General features: G+C 33.4%; 1 protein-coding gene and 1 pseudogene across 1 annotated transcript; one reads left to right on the forward strand and one right to left on the reverse strand.

Annotated features, from left to right (window-relative positions):
- Positions 1-17,567, reverse strand: part of LOC131178794 (dynamin-related protein 4C-like) — a 28,814-nt pseudogene extending 11,247 nt beyond the window's left edge.
- Positions 17,568-20,772: 3,205 nt separating this feature from the next.
- On the forward strand, positions 20,773-22,297 carry LOC110655018 (mediator of RNA polymerase II transcription subunit 4). Its single transcript, XM_021811178.2, has one exon. The coding sequence runs from the start codon at positions 20,850-20,852 to the stop codon at positions 22,098-22,100; it is 1,251 nt and encodes a 416-aa protein (XP_021666870.2). The 5' UTR covers positions 20,773-20,849; the 3' UTR covers positions 22,101-22,297.
- The last annotated feature ends 2,066 nt before the right edge of the window (positions 22,298-24,363 follow it).

Consider the following 24,363-nt stretch of genomic DNA (forward strand, 5'->3'; position numbering starts at 1 on the left):
TGGTGTTATGGAGATTGGGTCCACACCAAGCATGACATCAATCTCAAACTGCACCTCTCTCTCCTGAGGTAATCCTGGTAACTCATCAGAAAACACGTCTGGATAATCACATACAGTAGGGATGTCCCTTAATGCTGGACTCCCCACTCGGGTGTCCATCACATGTGCTAAGTATGGTTCACATCCTTTTCTGATCATCTTTATGGCCAGTGCAGCTGAAATGATGTTTGATGGCAATATCTGCCTCTCCCCGTATATTACCACATCATCATACTGAGGGAGATCAAAAGTGACTGTATTCAGTCTACAGTCAATCATAGCATGATGCCTGGCTAACCAATCCATGCCCAAGATGATGTCAAAATCTCTGAAGGGTATTTCAATCAGGTCGAACAGAAAAGTGTGTCCTTGGATTACCAAAGGACAATCCCTATATATTCTATTTACCTTGACCTCTTGGCCTAATGGACTAGTTACTAGCACATCATAGTCCATTCTTACACATGGAATAACAGTAGAACAAATCACACTAGCACTGATATATGAATGTGTGGAGCCAGGATCAAATAGCACATATACGTCTTGGTCAAGGATTGAGAAAATACTAGCTACTACATCTGATGTTTCAGCCTCCTCCCTTTGACGCATTGTGTACACTCTGGCTAGTGCGCCACTGGGTTTTAGCTGGTTAACAGCACTTTGACTTCCTAGGGTTTTACCCCTACCTTTGCCTCTACCTCTATCAGATGGTTGTGACCCTCTTGGAGTAGAGGCTTGGGCTGATCCCTCAGATGTGGCAGGAGGTCCAAATCGGTGTGGACTAGTACAATTCTTAGCAAAATGTCCGGTCCCTCCACAGTTAAAACATGCACCGGTGGCCTTGAAACACACCCCACCATGTGTTCTACCACAAGTCTCACACTGCCGGACTGATAAAGCTCCCTGAGGTTCCTGCTGAGTCTGCTGACCAGACCGAGGTGGTCGTTGGCTAGAGAATATGCCTTTGCCAGATCAGCGGGAGCCGGATCCCCCAAATTGTTTTCGCTTCCTAGAACTGCTCTCAATAGGTTGGCTAGTAGCTTTCTCAGTTTTCTCTTTCTCTTGGGCACTTTTATTCACTGACCCTTCCATTTCTATCCTCTCGCATTCCAAAGCTTGTGATATCAATTCGGAAAAATTCTGGTGTCGAAACCCCACTACTTGTATTCTCAATGAAGGCCTTAACCCAGCCTCAAACCTCTGGCATCTATCTCTGGGGGTGGAGACCAAGCTTCGAGCATAGTGGCTTAGTCTTGAAAAGTCCCGCTCATATTCTACTATGATCCTATCACCTTGTTTCAGATTCAAGAATTCTTGCAATGTCATGTCAACATAGGTATCGGGGACCCATTTCTGTCTGAACTCCCTCAAGAAATCTACCCATGTAAGAACAGGTGGCTCAACCAGGCTGTGGGGGATAGTCTTCCACCATTCATATGCATCCCCTTGCAAAAGTGAGACTGAATATTCAAATTTTAATTCCTCGGCATATTGCAGCTTTCTGAATACCCTGTCCATCCATTCTAACTACTGCTCTGCTTCCAGTGGATCCATAGTGCCCTTGAACTCATTAACCCCAAATTTCATTAATTTTTCATATTGCCAAGCTGGGGGTTGTGGTTGTGCCACTGGTGCTTGTATGTGAGCTTGTGGTGGTAAATTTCCTGCCATTTGTTGAAATAACGCAACCATCTGCTGTGCAAACTGAGCAGGGAACTGCGGTGCTTGAGGAGGAGCTGAAGTGGCTGACCCACTCACATTCTGGAGTGCTGGGGCTTCCCCTTGGGCCTCAGCCTCAACAAATTGTTCTACAGAATGATCTCCCTCTTTCATTCCATTTTCAGAAATTTCTACTTCCTGAGATAAAACACAAGGAGGTTGACTTCCATTAGTGCATATTCATGATGTAAATATGTCATATGTATCAATTTAGGACACTTGAGCAGTTGTACTTATCAAAAGATATATGCACATGCACAATCAAAATTCATTTCAAAACCATACTCTAATACCACTAAAACATGCCACACTTTACTTCTCTGTAAGGCATAACGTGACCCCGTAATATACCTAATGAATTACGACTTCGTCAACTAATAACCCATTAAATACACTACAAGGGATTTTAAAACAATTTTCTTACTTTTTGGAAGTGGTGAGCATTTTTGGCAGGAATTAAAAATAGTTAATTGGAGTTGAAAAGCTATGTGAAATTTTTGACAAATTTTATTTTTTTACAAATTTTGAAAAAATTTCGGCAGAGTGCTGGCAGTAATTGAGAAAAACAAAAAATTTTACCTGTAGGAAAAACACTTCCAATAACATTATACTTCACTAAATCAACCACCAAAACTCATATCAACACAAATCCCATCCATCTCCACAATTCAAAATAAAATTTTTATCTCAAATATTTCAAAATAAGCTATGCACAATACATTCAAAATAAGTAAGTTACATTTACAGTTAAATGTACAGACATCAAAATCCAAAAGGTAATATGATTACACATTTACTGTACAACTACTCAGTTACAATAATACATATGACTCTAAAATTATTTGCATCAAATAATTACAAGGGTATAATTAAATACCCGAATAAGAGTCTCTGTATAATCCCCAACAATTCAGCAGCTCACTCTGTTACTTTTTTCTTGCCTCTATCTGCGACAGCAAAAAAAGCTATCGCTGAGTATAAAAATACTCAGTGGTGCACAATAAAATGTAAAATGCGTAATGTAAAACATTTATTAACAATTCACAATTTCTTTTCACAAATTTTACCACTCATTATAACACAATTTTAGTCAAATAATTTAATAACACAGTGTTGCCAATCCATACACATCTTAAGCCATGACACAAAATTTCCAATCAATGCCGTGTTGAACACCACAACAAAGCAATCTACAACTTCACTAATCGAAATCAATGACGGAGGTGGCTAACTAGCTAAGGAGTATTCATCCGATCTCAACCTCAACTAATAAGCCACAGAGGGAGGAAAATAATCGATTTCAACCCCATAAAATGGAGGAGGAATAATGTGGTATTGTCATGCTAAGTGTGAACACAAAATCAATTCAAGACGATTTATTCAAATAATTTGTGAGAAATCTGATCAATGTCCAAAGTCATATTTGCAATCATAAAATGGCAACATAATTCATAATTAACACAAAAATCAAATTTTCAAGAATAAAATACTTAAACAAGAATTATTGTGCACAAACCTGATGTGAGTCGCTTCTAGGCCTTGACTCAGTTCCTTATACCTTCCGAGTCTTTTTCAGCTAAAACACATAATTTACAGTATTTCAGTATCTTATCTCATAATAAATCTAATAATTAAATTCATGTATACTCAATTCTAGTCCTAATATGAGTAAATTAATGCTCTTGAAAATTTTCATTTCGGGGTTACTATTTATGGTACTATTCAAATTAAAATGTTGACTTTCTTATGCTTAATAGGTATGGGAAATCCAATTACACCCACATACCACATTTTGGGTGCCTAATTTGTTGGTTTTGATTGTTTCTTCAAATTTTAGGTCTCTTATGCCCAATTGCAAATTTCAGATTTGGTGTCCTATTTTGCTCTATTCCATTGGTCAAGTTGTTGTTAGAATTTGACAAAGTAGTCTTCATAAAACTTGTTCCTTACTGTCTTAGCTTTAATTCCCTTTTTGAATCACTCCATTTGGTATTTTGTAGCCCAAGTTATGGCCATTTGAACATGGCTGGCCGGATTGGTCTAACCCAGATTTCCAGGCACCTAATTTGGTTCTAGCAATTTTTGACCATTAATTTTGGGTGACAAAATAACTGGGCTATGGACAGAATTTGGGCTGGTATTCTTCATAAAAGTTGTAGTGCTATGTCATACCTTTCCAATGCCACAAAAATAAGGTCATTTGGACTTGTATAGCCCAAGTTATGGCCAATTGTTCATTTGGTCATTTTGGTACAGTGGCAGTGCACTACACCCGGGTTTGACCTAATTATTCACTATGTTATGGTCATTTTTTGGGTATGGTTTCTGGATGAAAAATGTATCATTATGTGTCTATTTTTATCTCCAATTGGTCTCATACCAATTGGGTTGGTAAATTTTCAGTTTTGATCCCTGAAAGGGACCTAGGTCAAGCTGCTAGAATATGAACACTAACCAATTCGAATTGAAATCTCATTCTACCAATTCACACACACCACAAATGGCCCCAATTGACCATTTCTCAACTCAATTAAGGTCAATTGCATCAATTGACTAATTTCCCCAATTTTCAAAATGCCAAGAACCCTAATTACAAAATTTTAAAATCTAATGAAATCAAAGTATATATTCATTGTCTACACCTTTAATTCACCTAAATTAGCAATTTAGTTGCACCAAATTCATTCAATTGAAACCCTCACATAAGTTGGCCAAATTTCCATATTAATCCCCCATAATAGTTTTCTTTTGATTTTTAAGTTGATTTCTAGGTGAATTGAGCTAAAACACAAGTAATTAAACTAAAATTTTCAATTTTAATTGCTTACCTTTACTTTGAACTTCAAATCTTCACTTCACTCCCTTTTTCCTTTTCTTTTCTTCTTCAAATGCCTCCTCAAGTGAAGTTAACAAGCTTTAATTGAACAATTTGGGGGCAAAGTAGGGTTAAGTGGGAGTTTATAAGCTTGAGTTCAAGCTTTAATGGAGGTTGAACATGGAGATGGCTAAGGGAGAAAAGGGCTGCCGAAATGAATGGGAGAGAAGATGAAATTTTCTTTTTTAATTTTATGTCTTTTATGATTAATTTTGTGTAATTGACTTAGTCAAATATGGTGGAAAAATAAAATTAATTTTGACATCATTAGGGATGTCATCACATGATGCAATAAAACTTTTTCTCTTTTTTTTTCTCTCTTTTATTCAATTCTCGATTCCAAAATTTTCGTTTCTCCGATTTTATTGGACAATTAGGTCAGGAGTCAGCTCTAGGGGTGAATTGACTAAATTGCCCCTCCCTGATTCAATCCGATTTGCAAGTTATTCGATATTTCTTCTGGATTCCTGACCTAATTATTTGACCTTATCATCAACTCTTTTTCGTGATTTTCTTTTTTTCACTGTGTTCGCAATAGTCCTAAGGAACGCAGCGTTACATTTTTCAGTTCAAAATTAGAGTTAAGACTGACCTCGTAGTCACTTCCCAGGAAGGTCACCCATCACTATGACTCCCGGCTCATTTAACTTTTTATGTTCCACTTTTCTTAGTTATACTTAACTGTTTGGCGATCTCTACTTATTTACATTCAGGGCTTATCTAGATATCTTAGACATGGTTCTACTTCCCTTAATTGTTCGGACCGACACCGGTCACCGGAATAGTAAAATGTACCAGGCTATGCAAATAGGGGTGTTATAAATTATACCTAAGAGAACCCACACTATATAGCTGCTCATCCTAAATATAGTAGTTAATCTTTTCAGTCTCCTCTAGACATAACCTAAAATATTTACTATTACAATGGCTACACCACAAAGGGTGTTTTTAACTACATGGGTAAAACCCTCTCATCAATGGAAGAGAATTTCTTGTTAGTAGTATGCCCTAGAGCATATCATTTAGTATGTATCTTGTACATATTTTATTAATAAATGGCATTTCCACTTTTCCGTTTACATAATATATTTATGTGTAATAGAAAAGGTCCATTGATATTTTATTAGAAATATTATTCTTAAGTTGTTAAGAATATGAGTGACAATATTTCTAGCACAAAGTATCATAAATAGGTTCACAATCGAGGATACTTCATAATAAGGACATGACTTATCCAGAAAGATTGTATTCATGTTTGTTCCCAAGTTATTTATATGAGATATAAATAAGATGGAATGGTGAGTCTCATGCCATATAACAAACATGATAGGTACTTATAAATGATAAGTAGGCCGAACCAGTGACACTTATGACAAGCACATGGAGTTTACTCTTGTCAATGTTTTGTCATAAATCATATCAATGCATATAATCTTTAGACCTGAGATAGCACAGTTATCTTGTATATAGGTAGTTTGAGTTTGATACTGCTTTCATACTTGTACTATGTATGGGTATATGGGCATGTGTTGGCTCCTACTAGTTATATATGGAGGTAGGTGTTGATCAAGATGGAATCTGTTCCTCTAAGTAAATAGAGATAAAATCCTATGTTCATTTAATTGTTCTTGATGTTTCAAGTTCCTGGCCAGGACAGATAGATTTATTCAGAAAAGAGTTTCTGATGAGAAAATCTTTTTAATCAAGAACTGGAATTAAAAGAGAACATAATATTCATAGCAAATGGAGTTTGACATAAACCATGACTCCAGCTTGAGTTGGGATTTTGTAACAGAGAGATTCTAGTGCATGGTAACATATGATTATAGGTTCATTTAAGGTAAACCTTATTACTAATTGGGTGGCCATGGCATGCTATGCTAGGTGTTAACCATGGTCTATGAGGTTCATAAAATGATTTAGAGAAATCATTTATGGTAAGAAAGAGTTCTGATGATATTAAGAGTTGATATCATGTCTCATTGCCAATTAGTGATGAGCCTAGTAAGTCACACACATACACAAGTTATCACCTATTTAAATATGATTTAATTAATTAATTAAAGAGTTTAATTGATTAATTAAATAGGTTTGATTTGCAATTAGATTGCAAAGTCCCTAGCATGACTTGAAACCAAATCTAGATTATTGAATGTGTAGTATAAATTAAATTTATATTTAAAGTGTTTAAATATGAATTTAATTGATGAGAAATTAATTAATAGAGATTAATTAATTAATTTATATTTGATATAAATTAATTAGAAGAAGAAAATAATTATTTTGGGTTAAGAACACAAAATTAAGACACAGGGGCATTTTGGTCATTTCACAGTGTGACACGTGGCACCATGAGATGGTGACACATGGGATTACACATAAGCTTGCCAAATGTTTTTTTAATCATGTAAGATGATTAAAATCAAGATTAAATATAGGTTTGACACTTGGCACAATGTGATTGGGTCACTTAAACCTAGAGCTAATCAAAGGGTGACATGTGGCAAGGGTTTAATGTGTTAACCTAGCTATTTAAGTGTGGTTATGAAAAGAAAAAATAACCAGCAGCCTCTCCTCTCATTTGTCACGCCACTTTGAGCCTCTCCAGCTATTTCTCTTCATCTCTCATCAATTCAAAGAGATTAGTCATCAATCTCTTGAATTAAGAACACTAGAAATTATTTCTAGTGTCCTGTTTACATCTCTAATCTCTTAAAAGGCAGAACTTGAATTTCTAATTAATAGAAAAAGCTTTAGAGGCTGTTCAAGGGCTGCCATAGGTGTTCTTGGTGTGGACAAGCTAGAGGGACAACATTTGGTGTCCTGAAGACGAATCTCAAAGGCGCAGACACGCTGCAGTGCATCAAGAGGTTAGTGTAATCGTTCTTGATTTAATCTAGGGTTCTAAAATTAATCTGATTAATTTTAAAATCTTAAATGGCAAATACAGATCCAAAAACATATTAAAAGAGTTTTAATATGTTGTTTATCATTGAAATCAAATAGATAAAAATAAATCTTGCATGATGCTTGTGACCCTAGGTGAAAATTTTTGAATTCAATGATATAAACTTGTGTTTTTCACGCTTCCGTTCCTTCAATTGGTATCAGAGCCACTATATTTGCCATTTAGATTGTTGATTATATGATTTAATTGTGTGTTTGATCATGAGATCAAAAGTTCATTGCTGGTTGCAAAGCAAGTTGGCCGCATACTTGAAAAAATACCATCAATGGTGCGCATGGTTTGGCTTCCATGGGTGGTTTAAGGTTTGGCTTTTAATTCTGCAATTGTTGTATGATCTAAGGCCTATTCTTTGACTAATTAAAGTGTTTAATTAGTAGTTTTTATCACACAATTAAATTATGATTCAAATCAGAATTTTAAAATTGTTTGAATGTGATTCAAATCTGAATTTTAAAAGTTGTTTGAATGTGATTCAAATCTGAATTTTTAAAGTTGTTTGAATCATATTTAAATCTGATTTTTTAAAATTGATTGAATAAAATTCAGATCTGATTTTTTAAAAAATGTTTGAATGTGATTCAAATCTGATTTTTTAAGAAATGTTTGAATGTGATTCAAATCTGAATTTTTGAAGTTGTTTGAATGTGATTCAAATCTGAATTTTTAAATTTGTTTGAATGAGATTCAAATCTGAATTTTTAAATTTATTTGAATCATATTCAAATCTGGATTTTTAAGTTGAATATGAGATATTCAATTTAATTTAAGTATGTATGTTTTATTTAATTGTTAAATAGTGATATGCATGATGGATGATCATGGACTATAAAAGACCAATGTGATTGGATTTATTTCTTTTATGTTTCTTTGGGATTGTAAATTAATTAATTTATTTTAATTTTTTTTTTGGCATTTATTATTAAGTTTGTAATAATTTTTGGGTTGTAATTTCATTTATTTAAGTTCTTGTAAATTCGCCTTGGTATGCCAAGGATTACTATGTAATATTGGATTGCAAGAAGTTCAAGGAGGTCAAGAGCATTGGTGGAACCAGTGGGAGGAATTCAAGATCAAGTGTTGATTATGTACTCCTTCAGCAACTCTTGTAAAATGAATGAATGAAATGCACCTAGGAATGCCCTGATTCAATTCTTGGTGGCTCAGAATTGAATCCCTTAGAAAGTCCATGATCATACCATATTTACTGCTTATCCATGAATGCATGAGATGTATGAGAATGTATGCAATTATATGATATATGCATGCTAAATGGATAATGTGCAAAGTGAGACCTTAATAGTAAATAGAATGACCATAAAATCTTCCAAACAAATGATTAAGTTGGAAATGCTATAATTAAAGTAATTATAACATAGGCCCTCCATTGGGGCAATTATTTTAAGAAATTTTAAATAGTTGCATAAGATGCAATTTATTTAAGAGATTTTCTTAAGAATAATTGTTAAGCATGAGATGTTGTAAATATGTAAATGGTTTAGTGGCCAATATTGGATGTACCTGAGGACATTAAAATTATTTGCATAATTACTGGCTCAATGGGATCAACTTAACTAATGCAAGATAAGTCAATAATGGATGTACCTGAGATTTTGAGCATTAGGGGCTAGGTAAAGGATTGAACCTCACATGAGATGTGATGGGCAAAGAGTTGCTCACTTATAGTTCATTGTAATTCCAATAATGGATGTACCTGAGGATGATAAATAGAATTATAAGAATTCAATCACCCACTAGAAATCCATCCAACTAGGATTTCCGCTTACTTTGGAAGTGTAGGAGTCGCTAAGTTAGTGGGAGGACCAATTTGATTAAAAGACCATAATCATTTTGGTTAATTACATGATACATTTACTAATTAATCTGGTTATTTCTGCAATTAATTTTCTGATAATAATGAGCACAGAACAACCACCACCATCCAATATCCTTGCAAGCATACTTGATCGCAATAGGTTGACAGGACCTAATCTCTCTGATTGGCTAAGAAATTTGAAACTTGTCTTGTACCTTGAACATATAGGATATGTTCTAGATTCAAATGTTCCTGGTCCCTTACCTCCAGAGGCCACACAAGAGGAACATGAAACTTTGGACAAGTGGAAGGAGCATGATATGAGAGCTAAGTGTTACATGCTTGCTTCCATGAGTAATGAGTTACAGAAGCAACATGAGAACATGCAGAGTGCGAGTGAGATCCTCCTTCACCTACAAGAGTTGTATGGTGAGCACAGCAGGAATGCTAGGTATGAGATAACTAGACAGTTATTCCGTATGAGGATGTCTGAGGGACAGAATGTTAGGGATCATGTCCACAAGATGATTCGGCTGATTGAGCAGTTGGAACATCTTGACTTCAACATGGATTTCCAACTACAAACGGATTTGATCCTTCAGTCCCTTCCTGAGTCTTTTGGGAATTTTGTGATAAATTTCCATATGACTCAACAGGAATGCACCTTAGCTGGTTTACTCAACATGCTGGTTATTGCCCAAAAGAATATGCCAGGCAATAAAGGAAAAGAGGTAGCTTTGATTGCATCTTCTTCTGCTGGAAAGTCCAACAAGAAGAAGGGCAATAAGAAAAAGAAACCTCAGATTCCTGGTCCTTCTAAGAAAATAGCTAAACAGAAAAGGAAGACTAAAGCTGATGAAGGCAAAGGAAAGTATTTCCACTGCCAACAGGAAAGTGTTTCCATTGCCAATAGGAAAGTGTTTCCATTGCCAGTAAGAAAGTGTTTCCACTGGCCAGAGTATAGCAATCTAAATGAATGCAATGCCGTGGTGAAAACCAACTCGAGTTTAAAATATATTTGGCACTTAAGGTTATGTCAAGTTGCAGAAGATAGGATTACAAAATTGGAGAAAATGGGGATTCTATCCTTATTGGACTCTGAGCCTACTCCAACTTGTGAATCTTGCCTTCAGGGCAAAACGACTAGATCACCCTTTGTTGGACAAGGGCTAAGAGCTGAAAATATTTTGGAATTAATACATAGTGATGTATGTGGTCCGTTTAAAGAAATGGCTAGAGGGGGCTTTCATTATTTTATTACCTTTACTGATGATAAATCAAGGTTTGGGTATTTGTATTTGATGAAATACAAACATGAATCTTTTGAAAAGTTCAAAGAATTTAAATCTGAAGTAGAAAATCAAACAGGAAAGAGTATTAAAGCTCTTCGATCAGATCGTGGAGGTGAATATTTGAGCACTGAATTTGATGAATACTTGAGAGAGCATGGCATTGTTTCTCAGCTGACTCCTCCAGGAACGCCACAACTGAATGGTGTATCTGAAAGGAGAAATCGTACCCTATTGGATATGGTATGTAGTATGATGAGCTATACTGATATGCCAATCTTCTTTTGGGGATTTGCATTAGAATCAGCTTTGTATATTCTGAATAGGATTCCATCAAAATCAGTTTCTTCCACACCTTATGAGATATGGCATGGAAGAAAACCAAGTCTTAAGTATGTTAAGATTTGGGGTTGTCCAGCTTATATCAAAAAAGCTGAACACTGATAAATTAGAGACCAGATCAGAAAAAGGTCGATTTGTTGGATATCCAAAAGATAGTTTTGGATATTATTTTTATTTGCCTACTTCACAAAAGGTTGTGATAAGTAGAGATGCCACATTTCTTGAACAACAGTTTGTTCAAGAAGGAGGCAAAGGAAGGCAAATAGAGTTAGAATTGGAGAATTCGACCAACCAATGCATCGATGGATATAGATCCATCTAGTCAACCTATACCCGTTGATGAAACATCTACAGCTGTTCCTCGTAGAACAACCAGGTTATCTCACCCACCAGTGAGATATGGTTTTTTTCATGAAGAAGAACAAGAGTTGTCTACTCATGAAGAAGTAGATCATGGAGATGATCCACTTACCTATGAAGAAGCTATATCAGATATAGACTCTTCAAAATGGATTGATGCTATGAAATCCGAGATTGATTCCATGTATAAGAATCAAGTTTGGGATCTTGTTGACCCACCAGAAGGTATTGTACCTATAGGGAACAAATGGGTTTTCAAGAAGAAAATTGGTTCTGATGGAAAGGTAGAGACCTATAAGGCAAGGCTAGTAGCGAAAGGGTTTCGCCAAAGGCAAGGAATAGACTATGAGGAGACTTTCTCGCCTGTTACCATGCTTAAATCAATTAGGATTTTATTAGCAATAGCTGCATACTATGATTATGAGATTTGGCAGATGGATGTCAAAACAGCCTTTCTCAATGGATACATTGAAGAAAACATTTTCATGGAACAACCTAGGGGATTTGAATCCCAAGATGGTTCCAAGGTATGCAAGCTAAAGCGATCCATTTATGGGTTGAAACAAGCTTCGAGGAGTTGGAACATCCGTTTTGATGAAGCCATTAAATCCTTTGGTTTTATCAAAAATGAGGATGAGCCATGTGTATATAAGAAGGTTCGTGACAGAGCTATCACTTTCCTTGTCTTATATGTGGATGACATACTGTTGATGGGTAATGACACAGGTATGTTGACTACTATAAAGGTATGATTTTCAAATACATTCTCCATGAAAGACTTAGGGGAGGCAACCTATATTCTTGGGATTCGCATCTATAGAGATAGAGCGAAATGAATAATTGGTTTATCCCAAAGTCTATACTTGGAAAAGGTGTTAAAGAGGTTTAACATGCTTGATTCCAAGAGAGGATTGTTACCAGTGAGACATGGTATCCATCTTTCTAAAGAGATGTCTCCAAAGACACCTGAAGAAAGAGATAAGATGGCTAGGATTCCATATGCCTCGGCTATTGGAAGTTTAATGTATGCAATGTTGTGTACTAGGCCGGATATCGCATATGCTGTTGGTTTGACTAGCAGGTATCAATCCAATCCAGGTTTGGAACACTGGATAACTGTCAAGAATATTCTTAAGTACTTGAGAAGAACTAAGGATTTATTCTTGATTTATGGAGGTGGAGACTTGCAATTGGATGGTTATACTGATTCTGATTTTCAATCAGATATCGATGATAGAAAGTATACCTCTGGATATGTGTTCATTTGTAATGGAGGTGCAGTCAGTTGGAAGAGTTCCAAACAGAGCACGACTGCAAATTCCACTCATCGAGGTGAGTATATTCTTTGCATCGAATCTTTGCAAAAGAAGCTGTTTGGATAAAGAAGTTCGTGACAGAACTTACAGTAGTTCCTTCCATTGAGTCAGTAGTTCCATTACACTGTGATAACAATGGAGTAGTCATACAGGTTAAGGAACTAAGGTCTCACCCAAAATCCAAACACATAGAAAGGCACTACCACATTATCAGAGATATAGTTGGGCAAGGCGATTTAGCCATGCAGAAAATAGCATCAGCTGAAAATCCAGCTGATCCATTCACTAAGCCTATGTCACAGACTCAATTAGACCGACATCTTGAGAAGATAGGTCTAAGATATTGTAATGAATGGCTCTAGTGCTAGTGGTAGATTGTTAGTAGTATGCCCTAGAGCATATCATTTAGTATGTATCTTGTACATATTTTATTAATAAATGGCATTTCCACTTTTCCGTTTACATAATATATTTATGTGTAATAGAAAAGGTCCATTGATATTTTGTTAGAAATATTATTCTTAAGTTGTTAAGAATATGAGTGACAATATTTCTAGTACAAAGTATCATAAATAGGTTCACAATCGAGGATACTTCATAATAAGGACATGACTTATCCAGAAAGATTGTATTTATGTTTGTTCCCAAGTTATTTATATGAGATATAAACAAGATGGAATGGTGAGTCTCATGCTATATAACAAACATGATAGGTACTTATAAATGATAAGTAGGCCGAACCAGTGACACTTATGACAAGCACATGGAGTTTACTCTTGTCAATGTTTTGTCATAAATCATATAAGTGCATATAATCTTTAGACCTGAGATAGCACAGTTAGTTTGATACTGCTTTCATACTTGTACTATGTATGGGTATATGGGCATGTGTTGGCTCCTACTAGTTATATATGGAGGTAGGTGTTGATCAAGATGGAATCTGTTCCTCTAAGTAAATAGAGATAAAATCCTATGTTCATTTAATTGTTCTTAATGTTTCAAGTTCCTGGCCAGGACAGATAGATTTATTCAGAAAAGAGTTTCTGATGAGAAAATCTTTTTAATCAAGAACTAGAATTAAAAGAGAACATAATATTCATAGCAAATGGAGTTTGACATAAACCATGACTCCAGCTTGAGTTGGGATTTTGTAACAGAGAGATTCTAGTGCATGGTAACATATGATTATAGGTTCATTTAAGGTAAACCTTATTACTAATTGGGTGGCCATGACATGCTATGCTAGGTGTTAACCATGGTCTATGAGGTTCATAAAATGATTTAGAGAAATCATTTATGGTAAGAAAGAGTTCTAATGATATTAAGAGTTGATATCATGTCTCATTGCCAATTAGTGATGAGCCTAGTAAGTCACACACATACACAAGTTATCACCTATTTAAATATGATTTAATTAATTAATTAAAGAGTTTAATTGATTAATTAAATAGGTTTGGTTTGCAATTAGATTGCAAAGTCCCTAGCATGACTTGAAACCAAATCTAGATTATTGAATGTGTAGTATAAATTAAATTTATATTTAAAGTGTTTAAATATGAATTTAATTGATGAGAAATTAATTAATAGAGATTAATTAATTAATTTATATTTGATATAAATTAATTAGAAGAAGAAAATAATTATTTTGGGTTAAGAACTCAAAATTAAGACACAGGGGCATTTTGGTCATTTCACAGTGTGACACGTGGCACCATGAGATGGTGACACATGGGATTACACATAAGCTTGCCAAATGTTTTTTTTTAATCATGTAAGATGATTAAAATCAAGATTAAATATAGGTTTGACACTTGGCACAATGTGATTAGGTCACTTAAACCTAGAGCTAATCAAATGGTGACATGTGGCAAGGGTTTAATGTGTTAACCTAGCTATTTAAGTGTGGTTATGAAAAGAAAAAATAACCAGCAGCCTCTCCTCTCATTTGTCACGCCACTTTGAGCCTCTCCAGCTATTTCTCTTCATCTCTCATCAATTCAAAGAGATTAGCCATCAATCTCTTGAATTAAGAACACTAGAAATTGTTTCTAGTGTCCTGTTTACATCTCTAATCTCTTAAAAGGCAGAACTTGAATTTCTAATTAATAGAAAAAGCTTTAGAGGCTGTTCAAGGGCTGCCATAGGTGTTCTTGGTGTAGACAAGCTAGAGGGACAACATTTGGTGTCCTGAAGACGAATCTCAAAGGCGCAGACACGCTGCAGTGCATCAAGAGGTTAGTGTAATCGTTCTTGATTTAATCTAGGGTTCTAAAATTAATCTGATTAATTTTAAAATCTTAAATGGCAAATACAGATCCAAAAACATATTAAAAGAGTTTTAATATGTTGTTTATCATTGAAATCAATAGATAAAAATAAATCTTGCATGATGCATGTGACCCTAGGTGAAAATTTTTGAATTCAATGATATAAACTTGTGTTTTTCATATCTTAGACATGGTTCTACTTCCCTTAATTGTTCGGACCGACACCGGTCACCGGAATAGTAAAATGTACCAGGCTATGCAAATAGGGGTGTTATAAATTATACCTAAGAGAACCCACACTATATAACTGCTCATCCTAAATATAGTAGTTAATCTTTTCAGTCTCCTCTAGACATAACCTAAAATATTTACTATTACAACGGCTACACCACAAAGGGTGTTTTTAACTACATGGGTAAGACCCTCTCATCAATGGAAGAGAATTTCTTTCTCTTGAAATCTATGTACTTTCTCCACCTTAAGCCGAAGCCTCTCTCCACGACTATGGGCAAGTGCCCCTCATCAATGGGCAAAGCCAAATTCTTAGTAATTGGCAAAGTCTCTCTTTACAATGGGCAATAACCCCTCTTAATGGGCAAAACCACTTTTCATGGGTGAAGCCACTCTCTATGGGGTGAAGCCAAATAACCTTTTCACCATTCTCCTATTTATATTGTTAATTTCCTTAATTCTAATCTGATTAGGAGTGCCACTCAATTTAAAAATAACACTAAAATAAGAGTTTTACTCTATATAAGAAGTATTTCTCCATCTTATTAAGAAATATTTCTTTCACTCAAATTAGGAAAGAGTCTTCCAAATCAACTAGTATTTTGGGTCATAAATCTAATAATATTTTTTTAGATTGTATACCTCAATTATTGCATACCCCAAATTTTTTAGTGTCATCAAATCTTCAAATCTCCATGCTTGAGCTTGAACCGTTCAAATCTCCATTCTTTAATCTTTATCTTGGGTGTAACTTGCTTTTTTCTTTAGAAAATCTTCGTGTTATTAACTTTATTGATTTTGCATCAAAAGCTCCACTTTAATTTCAACTCTCCATTATTTCCATTATTGCATGTGCAACTTTCTACATATCGCAGCAGCTCCACTTTCAATCAAACTCACTAAGATCATCCCTATGCTCTTATACCAACTGTTGTGCACCGCGGAAGTATGTAAACTATAAGAAAATAAAACAAATTCACAAAATACTAATATTTATGTGGTTCACTCTCTCAACATAGGGTCACATCCATGGATATGTCATCTTCCACTATCATCAATAAATATAATCATCAATTATAAGCTCAAAACTATACTACCCATCAACTAATTACACTCAAAAGAACCCACACTACATAATTGCTCATAGTAAATATATTAGTTAGTCCTTTCTGTCTACTCTAGATATAATTCAATATATTTACTATTACAACTGTTACACCATAAGAGTGTCTTCAACTATATGGGTAAGAGTCCTCTCATCAATGGATAAGAATTTCTTTCTCCTGAATCTATGTCCTTTCTCTACCTTAAGCTAAAGCCCCTATCCAATACAATAGGCAAGTGCCCCTCATCAATGGGCAGAACCAAACCTTAACAATTGGCAAAGCCCCCCTCTTCATGGGCAAAGCCACTCTCTATGGGCAAAGTCACTCTCTATGAGTAAAGTCAAATAATCTTTCCACCATTCTCCTGTGTTACTTCCCTTAATCCTAATCTGACGAGGAATTCCACTCAATTTAGAATAATACTAAAATAAGAGTTTTGATCTATATTTCTCCCACTCATAAATCTAACAATCACCAATTTGATTCCTTACACAGACGTAACCCAAGCCTGTATTCACATCATCTGCAGTAACCTTCTCAAGCAGCCCTTCAGGTGCCTTATCAAACTTGGTTACCACAGCAAGAGCTCTCTCACTAGTCTTGTCCCCTTGTTGCGACTTCCTTATGGATTCACAAGTGGGAAAATCCACAGTTGCAGATAAAACATTAAGAATAATATTCTCTTTAGGCCTTATATACTCCGTGATAGTACCTGCAATCTGCTCATAAATATCCTTAGGCTGACTATGAACAGGAACTCTAGTGATTCCAAGGAGATTAATCATTGTAAGATTAGGAGCACCTTTCTTTTTCACAACCAGAGTCAATGAAGTGTTTGATATGCCCTTCCCATCGCCTGCAATCTCATTAGTGGCAAGATTAATAGCATTTGCAATGCGGGCTTCATCAGTGTGCATGTACTGTTTTGCCATTGTACTCCAAGAAAAGCTCTAGTGTGGGACTTGGCTGGTGTTGCAACCTCATTACAAGGGGCACTCTGGTGCAAATGCCCTGGCCAGGAGGAAGGCTGATACCAGCTAGTGATTCAAGAATGCTGGATTTGTCGGAAGACTGATCACCGACAACAACAATAGTGGGGAGCTGTATACTTTCTTTCATGACCTTGAGGTGCCTAAGCTTGTCAACTGCATCAAGAAGTGGATGAATATGATCGTTGTAAGACGACACGATGGGTTGCATCTCATGTTTTACAAGTTCTTGGACATTTGAGAAATAAGCCATTTTCTGGGAAAGAGACGAAGAGAAATAGAGAAATTAGGTGCCTAGGTGGGGAAGGGGGAAAGTGGATTATGGACTGCGAGAAAAAAGAACGGAAAAAACAAAAGGATAGGAAAAAAATTTAATTTTCTAATGGATGTAAGAATTAAATATATTTATTTATTATTAATTTTATATTTAAAATTATTAATATTATATAAAAAATGTGTAATATCACATAAAAATAATGCAATTTCACATACAAAATATAGTTTTTTTTCAATGCAAAACTAACACTCTCTTCGTGTCATTTCAAATTTTTTAAAGATTTTTATAGAAAAATTAAATAAATTATTAAATAGTCTCATTTTCATAAAAAAAATAAAAATTAACTAAAATACCTTTAAATTATAAAAAATTGATAAAAATAAATAAATGCATTAGAAATAATACAATGATAAATAAAGTGAGATAAAAAAATTTCTAAAACATCACTTAAAATAGAACAAAGAAAATAATAAATAATCATATTTAATACACTTTAACAAATATAGTATTACACTATTAGAAAAACTAAAAAAATTTAAGTCTTTTAGAAATGATCAATTAAAGCAGAGTGGTGTATTATATTAACAAATTATAAAATAACAATAATATTTATATAACGATTTTATTATAGTTATTAATTGTAATGGGTTTCTCATAGGTCCACTATCATCAACCGATTATTTATAATTTTTTTATTTTTGAATTAAATTGTAATTATTTTTATTTTTATAAAATAATTAGTATAATAATAATAATAATAATAATAATAATAATTTTTTATTATCAAATCAAACTTTCTCGATTAATTTAATTTAAATAAATTTTATTTTATTTTAATAGTAATTTTTAATTAACTTATGACATAATTATTTAAGAAAAACATTTTTGAATTCTTTTTATACATAAATTAATGGTAGCATAATTGCTTTATTTAAAATATAGTAAAATTATTTTATTTATAAAAATAATTTAAAATTTACTGACACTATTGATCAAATAAATTAAAGACACTAAATTACTGTATAATCTGATAAGATCATAAATCTTGACTATTTTAATATTTAATTCATTGATCAACTTATTATATATATTTCATTTTTTTTGAATTGGTTTCAGCTAATATTTTCTAATTATTATTATTTGTAGTTACATTTTTTATATAATTTTATTTTTTTTATGTATCTTTAATATTTTTATATTTTTTTATTATAAAAAATAGTTATTTAACTAAAATATAAAATTAATAAAAGAAATTGCATTAACTATATTAGAGAGTGTAGACTATATATTTGGATGATCTTACACAGAGAATATAAGTTGACTTTATATTAATTGATTACAATATAATATTAATATTTTTTATTTATTTATTTTAGTTTAATTAACAATTTATGTCAATTAAATATTTTTTTATAAATAAAAAATTTATTTATTTTAATGCGATTGTTCTTAATGAAGTGAAAAAAGTAAAATAAAAATTAATAATAATAAAATTAAGCTACAAAATAAACTTATTATGAGATGTAATGGTATATTTTTAGATTATGATTTAATTGGTCATTAATGAGTGAGTGATTGAATAATAATAATAATAATAATAATAATAATAATAATAATAATAATATATTATTATTATTATTATTATTATTATTATGTTTAAAAATATTTCATGAAACAATTTTGATTTTCCCTACAAAGTAAATATAAGTCTTGATTTTTTTATTATTATATTTTTAAATTAAAATTAGAGAACATGATAATAGATGATAATTAATACTTTTCTATTATTTAAATTTGAAATATCAAATTAATTAAAAAATTAAATTATATAATAATTACAACTCATTAATTTATCACAAAGACTATCGTCAATAAATTTAATTAAAAATTACCACTTAATATAAATATGATAAAAAAAATTCATGTGAATATAACATGCGATAAATTTTATATTGATAAAATATAGTTTTGTTTAAGAAGAATTTTTAAGCTTCTTAAAATTTTGTATAATGAGAATTTCTATTTTTTATTAGAATTTTATTAATTAAATTTTACTAAAATATATTGACAAATTTAATTCTATTAATCAATTAAAATAAAATAAAATTAGTCTTTCAATATTGTAATAATACTAAATTACAATGAGTGTTTTTGACAATACACATGCATCAAATATTTTATGTTACGTAATTGTTTTATTTATATAAAACAAATATAAAAAATTAAATAAATTAAAATATTAATTTTAATATTATTAATTATTCTCATAAAAAAGAACAAAAATTAGTTTAAAATTTTATGTAATCTTGTTGAAGTATCATTATTTTAATACTCCATTCTTATTTATCTATTAAAGTAAATCTATTAGTATAGTTAGACATGTTTCTTTTTTATATCAATTGACATATTAAACTAAAATAAGAAAATAAGAAAATTCAAAAATTAATATTAAAAAATGTAAAATATGCATTATTTAGCATGTTTAAAACCATAAAATACTAAAAATTTTGCATTAAAAAAATTCAAAAATTAATATGAATGCAACCATTTATAGTGGGGTTAGGATTAGTATTGTGTTACTCACTAAATATTATTAATATTTAATTAACCTTCAAAAGATTTTTTTTTTTTATCTTTTATATTACGTTTAGAATTGGTGATATGAACTAAAAGCAACACAACTAAATAAATATTTTATAATAACTTTGCATAATTTATCTTGAGAATTTCAATTTTATAATTATAAGTTTTTATGAAAATAAAAATAAAAATTTAATTATGTATTTTTTTATTAGTTCTTAAATTCATCATTTATTCGTAATTTTATACAAATTATATTATGTTTAAATTATATATATATATATATATATATATCTTTTTAATTCCTTAATATTTTGATTTCACATAATAAATGTAATAAAATATTTAAAAATATATATCGAAATAAAAATAAAGAAAATAATTTTAATTTAATAAGGGTAATTTTATTATTTTAATTATCTTTAATGGTAAATTATTTTAATTAGATGGAAGAATGTGTGAGAGATTAAATTATTTCATTTTCAAAATTTATGGAGAAAATTATAGTATGGATAAAATTCAGGTACGAAATCTCACGCAACACCATTTAGTCCTGTGCAAACGACATGCCGTCTTAGGGCAAACTACATACAGGCGGGTGGCTGATCAGTGACATCGCCAATACCATTCTCACTTGGATTTAGGGTTTATCCTAATTTCAGAGAGGAAAAAAATAAAATGCTTCAACACCAACTGGTACAGTCTCCGGCGAGGCTAGGCCTCACAAACCCAAACTCACCTTCTCTTCAAAACCCTACCCCTCCCAAATTTCCTTCCTCATCTTCTCAACAGCAACTTCCACCTCCCCACCACCATCAGCAGCAGCAGCAGCAGCAGCATCCCCCAAATCCCTCCGCCACGTCCTCTGCTCTCCTCCCTCTTCTCCCTCCTCTCCGTAGAGCCCAGTCTCTTCTTCTCCAGATGGCCTCCTTAGCTTCCAAGTTTTTCGAAGTCTCCCCCAATCGATCCCTTTGGCTATCCACCATTCGTGGATCGCTACCTACATTCCTCGCCTCTCAGATCCAATCAATGCCTCCACCTCCACTCGAATCCAATCCTTCCTCCGCTAAAGAAATTCTTCCTCTTTTCACTTCCCTCCAGACCCAACTTTTTGAAGCCGTTGCTGAGCTCCAAGAAATCCTTGACCTCCAAGATGCCAAGCAAAGAATTGCTGGCGATATCAAATCCAATGATTCTGCGCTTCTCAACTTCGCCAATAAGCTCAAAGAAGCCGAAAGAGTCCTTGATATCCTCGTCGATGATTACTCTGATTATCGCCGTCCTAAACGGGCAAAAACAAAATCATTAGAGGACGATGGTGTGAGCAATACCACTGTTGCCTCTCAGCTCGAGTTATCGGATATTTTATCTTATGCTCACCGGATAAGTTATACCACTTTTGCGCCGCCTGATTTTGGTGCTGGGCAGGCTCCCCTTCGTGGGGCACTTCCTCCTGCTCCACAAGAAGAGCAAATGCGAGCTTCTCAGTTGTACGCTTTTGCTGACCTCGATGTGGGATTGCCTAAAAAGGTCGAAACTAAGGGGAAAACCATTGAGGCAATCATTGAGCCTCCCCCACCGCCACAACCAGAGGAGACCAATCCGCTTGCCAGTTATGCTGCCATTCAGAGCCTGCTTCCTCCCAATATCACAGTTCCATCTGGGTGGAAACCTGGGATGCCGGTGGTTTTGCCTACAGATTTACCCCCGCCGCCACCAGGATGGAAGCCTGGGGACCCATTACCTCCATTTGAGTCTCTTCCTGTGCCTAGGATGGTGGAGCAACAATTGCAGCCAGGTGCTCCTCAGGGATTGCATAAGCCACCTGAGACAATACAGGTTCGACATGTACAGCTTGATATTCTTGATCAGGGTGATGATAGTAGTGATTATAGTAGTGACGAGGGAAGCTCAGATGATGAAGATTGAGAGGGTGATTGTACGGATTAATTGATAGTATGAAGTGCTCTAGATAAGTATGCTTGCTCCTTACAAAATAGTGAAAGTTTGCAGTTGCATTTGATGTGCCCTTGTACTTTGATGTATAAGTGAGGTGGAATTGTTATTAAGTATTTTCCCCTTTTTTTCCTACACTACAAATGACAAATAACATAATTTGTTTACCATTTATTTTTTTTGTGTCCTTGTATATTTCATGTGTTAGATACACTAAAATTGTTTGTATTAATTTTTTTTTTTCTTTCTTGATATTTCTCATAAAAAGTACTTTCTTAGGATTGTAAGATAGTTAATATATAAGGGCATATAATTATATTTGGCAAGAGATTTGTTGCTGATATAGTTGATGATTTTTATTTCTACCATAGATCGCTAAATAAATGTATAAAGGATGAGAATCAGTTAAACTATCGGAAGTTCTTGGTTTTCATAGGAAACCATGATTATGAAATTTCAGCGCATGGGCTGGACAAGAAACTGGAATTCTCTGTTTCTATGTCATGCCACTCACATGCCTTAGTAGTGATTCAGGGGAATTTGGCTGTGGTTTACCTACAAGTAAATGGATTTTTATGATTTGTTTTACTAGGTCTGTGTTAAAAGTTGATGCTTGGTTAACTATTTCCATGCACATAAAACTTCTTGAATCTTATCATCCTTTATGTCTATAAACTCTATGGAGTTGTACAGCATACTCCACAGTGTTGTATTGGTTCTTTGCTTCTAACAAATATTGTTACGGGGTATGTGAAAAAATATTTGGCTTTGATATCAGGTGAATGAGTGTGATTAGGTTACCCTTTTGTTCCAAAATGGCCAAAGCAATGGCGCATATATGTTTGAAACTTTCTTTGAATGATGTATCTGCAGTGTGAGGTTTGTCCATCCCCTCGAATAATGAAGTTTAATTAGTGATAAAGACATCATGGTGGCGTTCAAGAAAACACAAGTTTGATAACTTTAGAAATTTGGAATTATGGTTTAGATTTCACATAGGATATATTTTGGACATTATTGAGCACTTGTTAGTCCTTGTAGAGTCTGCAGTCTCATATGTAAGTTTTTTTCAAGCAAATTAGCTGCTAATCCAGTGCTTTACAACTCTAGGATTATTCAGTATGTTAGTGGCAGTGTTGTTAAGGGCGCCCCAATTCCAAGAGGTGAGCACCTCTCGCACTGAGGCTCGAGGCCTCTTTCAAAGTAACATTTTTTTTTTTTAATTTATTAGGGTTTCTCTCCTCCTCCTCTCCTCTTGTCTTCTCTTCCTCTTGTCTTCTCTTCTATTTCTCCTTAAACCCTTATAAAGTGGAATTAATAAATCTCTCTTTAAATTTTATTTCTTTTCTATACCCTTATTATTTATGCTTTCTATTTCTCTTATATTACATATAGTGCAAATAATATGTTTTTTTTTTCTTTTCAATATGCTTTTTTACTTATTAAACTAGTTAAAAGTATAATATTTTTATGTTAAAAGTGTGTGTGTGTGTGTGCGTGCGCGCGCTATGGCGCCTCACTTCAAAAAGGCCCTCTCCTCTCGCCTAAGGTCATAGAGTACCCTGTTACCTCTTGCCTTAATGACATTGGTTAGTGGTATTTATGTCTTCCTCAAATGTGATGAATTATAATTGTTTTAGATCATATATTTTGAGGTACATTTAAAAGACCTACTTAGTCTAACAGTCTATAAAAGAGGGTCTTCATTCTTATCTAGAAAACCAAAATTTCCCATTGATTATGAGTACATGTGCTTATAGGTTTAGAGTTATTTACATATCCCCGCGCCACCATGCTTGTAATGCTTCATTAATAAGTTTTTTAGCGAATAGAACAATTAGGCATCTTGATTTTTTTCTAGTGAATAAAATTCTTATAATTGTGCTTCTTGAGTGGTTTGATGTGATACTTGCTCCTAGAATCTATGGCTATAGATGGATCATAATAGTGTGGTATTAGTAGTTATACTTTGTGTTCAAATTATCTGGTAAAATATTTTAAATGTTTTCCAAATAGAAATAAAATATTAGTCCATTAATTTAATCACTGGTTCCTTGGAAAGTAAATAAATAAGAGTAGAAGTTTCAGGTCAATAAGGAGAAATAACGAACTTTGATTAAGTTGCCATACGAGGAATTTTGTAAGACTGAATTCCTATTATTCTGTCTGCCTTCTTTTACTTATAAGTAATAATCTGGGTTGCGGAGTACTGATATTGGTATATTTTTGTCGCGCA

The sequence above is a fragment of the Hevea brasiliensis genome, chromosome 3 (assembly GCF_030052815.1).
Source record: "Hevea brasiliensis isolate MT/VB/25A 57/8 chromosome 3, ASM3005281v1, whole genome shotgun sequence".
NCBI lineage: Eukaryota > Viridiplantae > Streptophyta > Magnoliopsida > Malpighiales > Euphorbiaceae > Hevea > Hevea brasiliensis.

Bases quoted from the DNA above. Each gene is read 5' to 3' on its own strand.
- LOC110655018 (XM_021811178.2), top strand. From the start codon at position 20,850: ATGCTTCAACACCAACTGGTACAGTCTCCGGCGAGGCTAGGCCTCACA.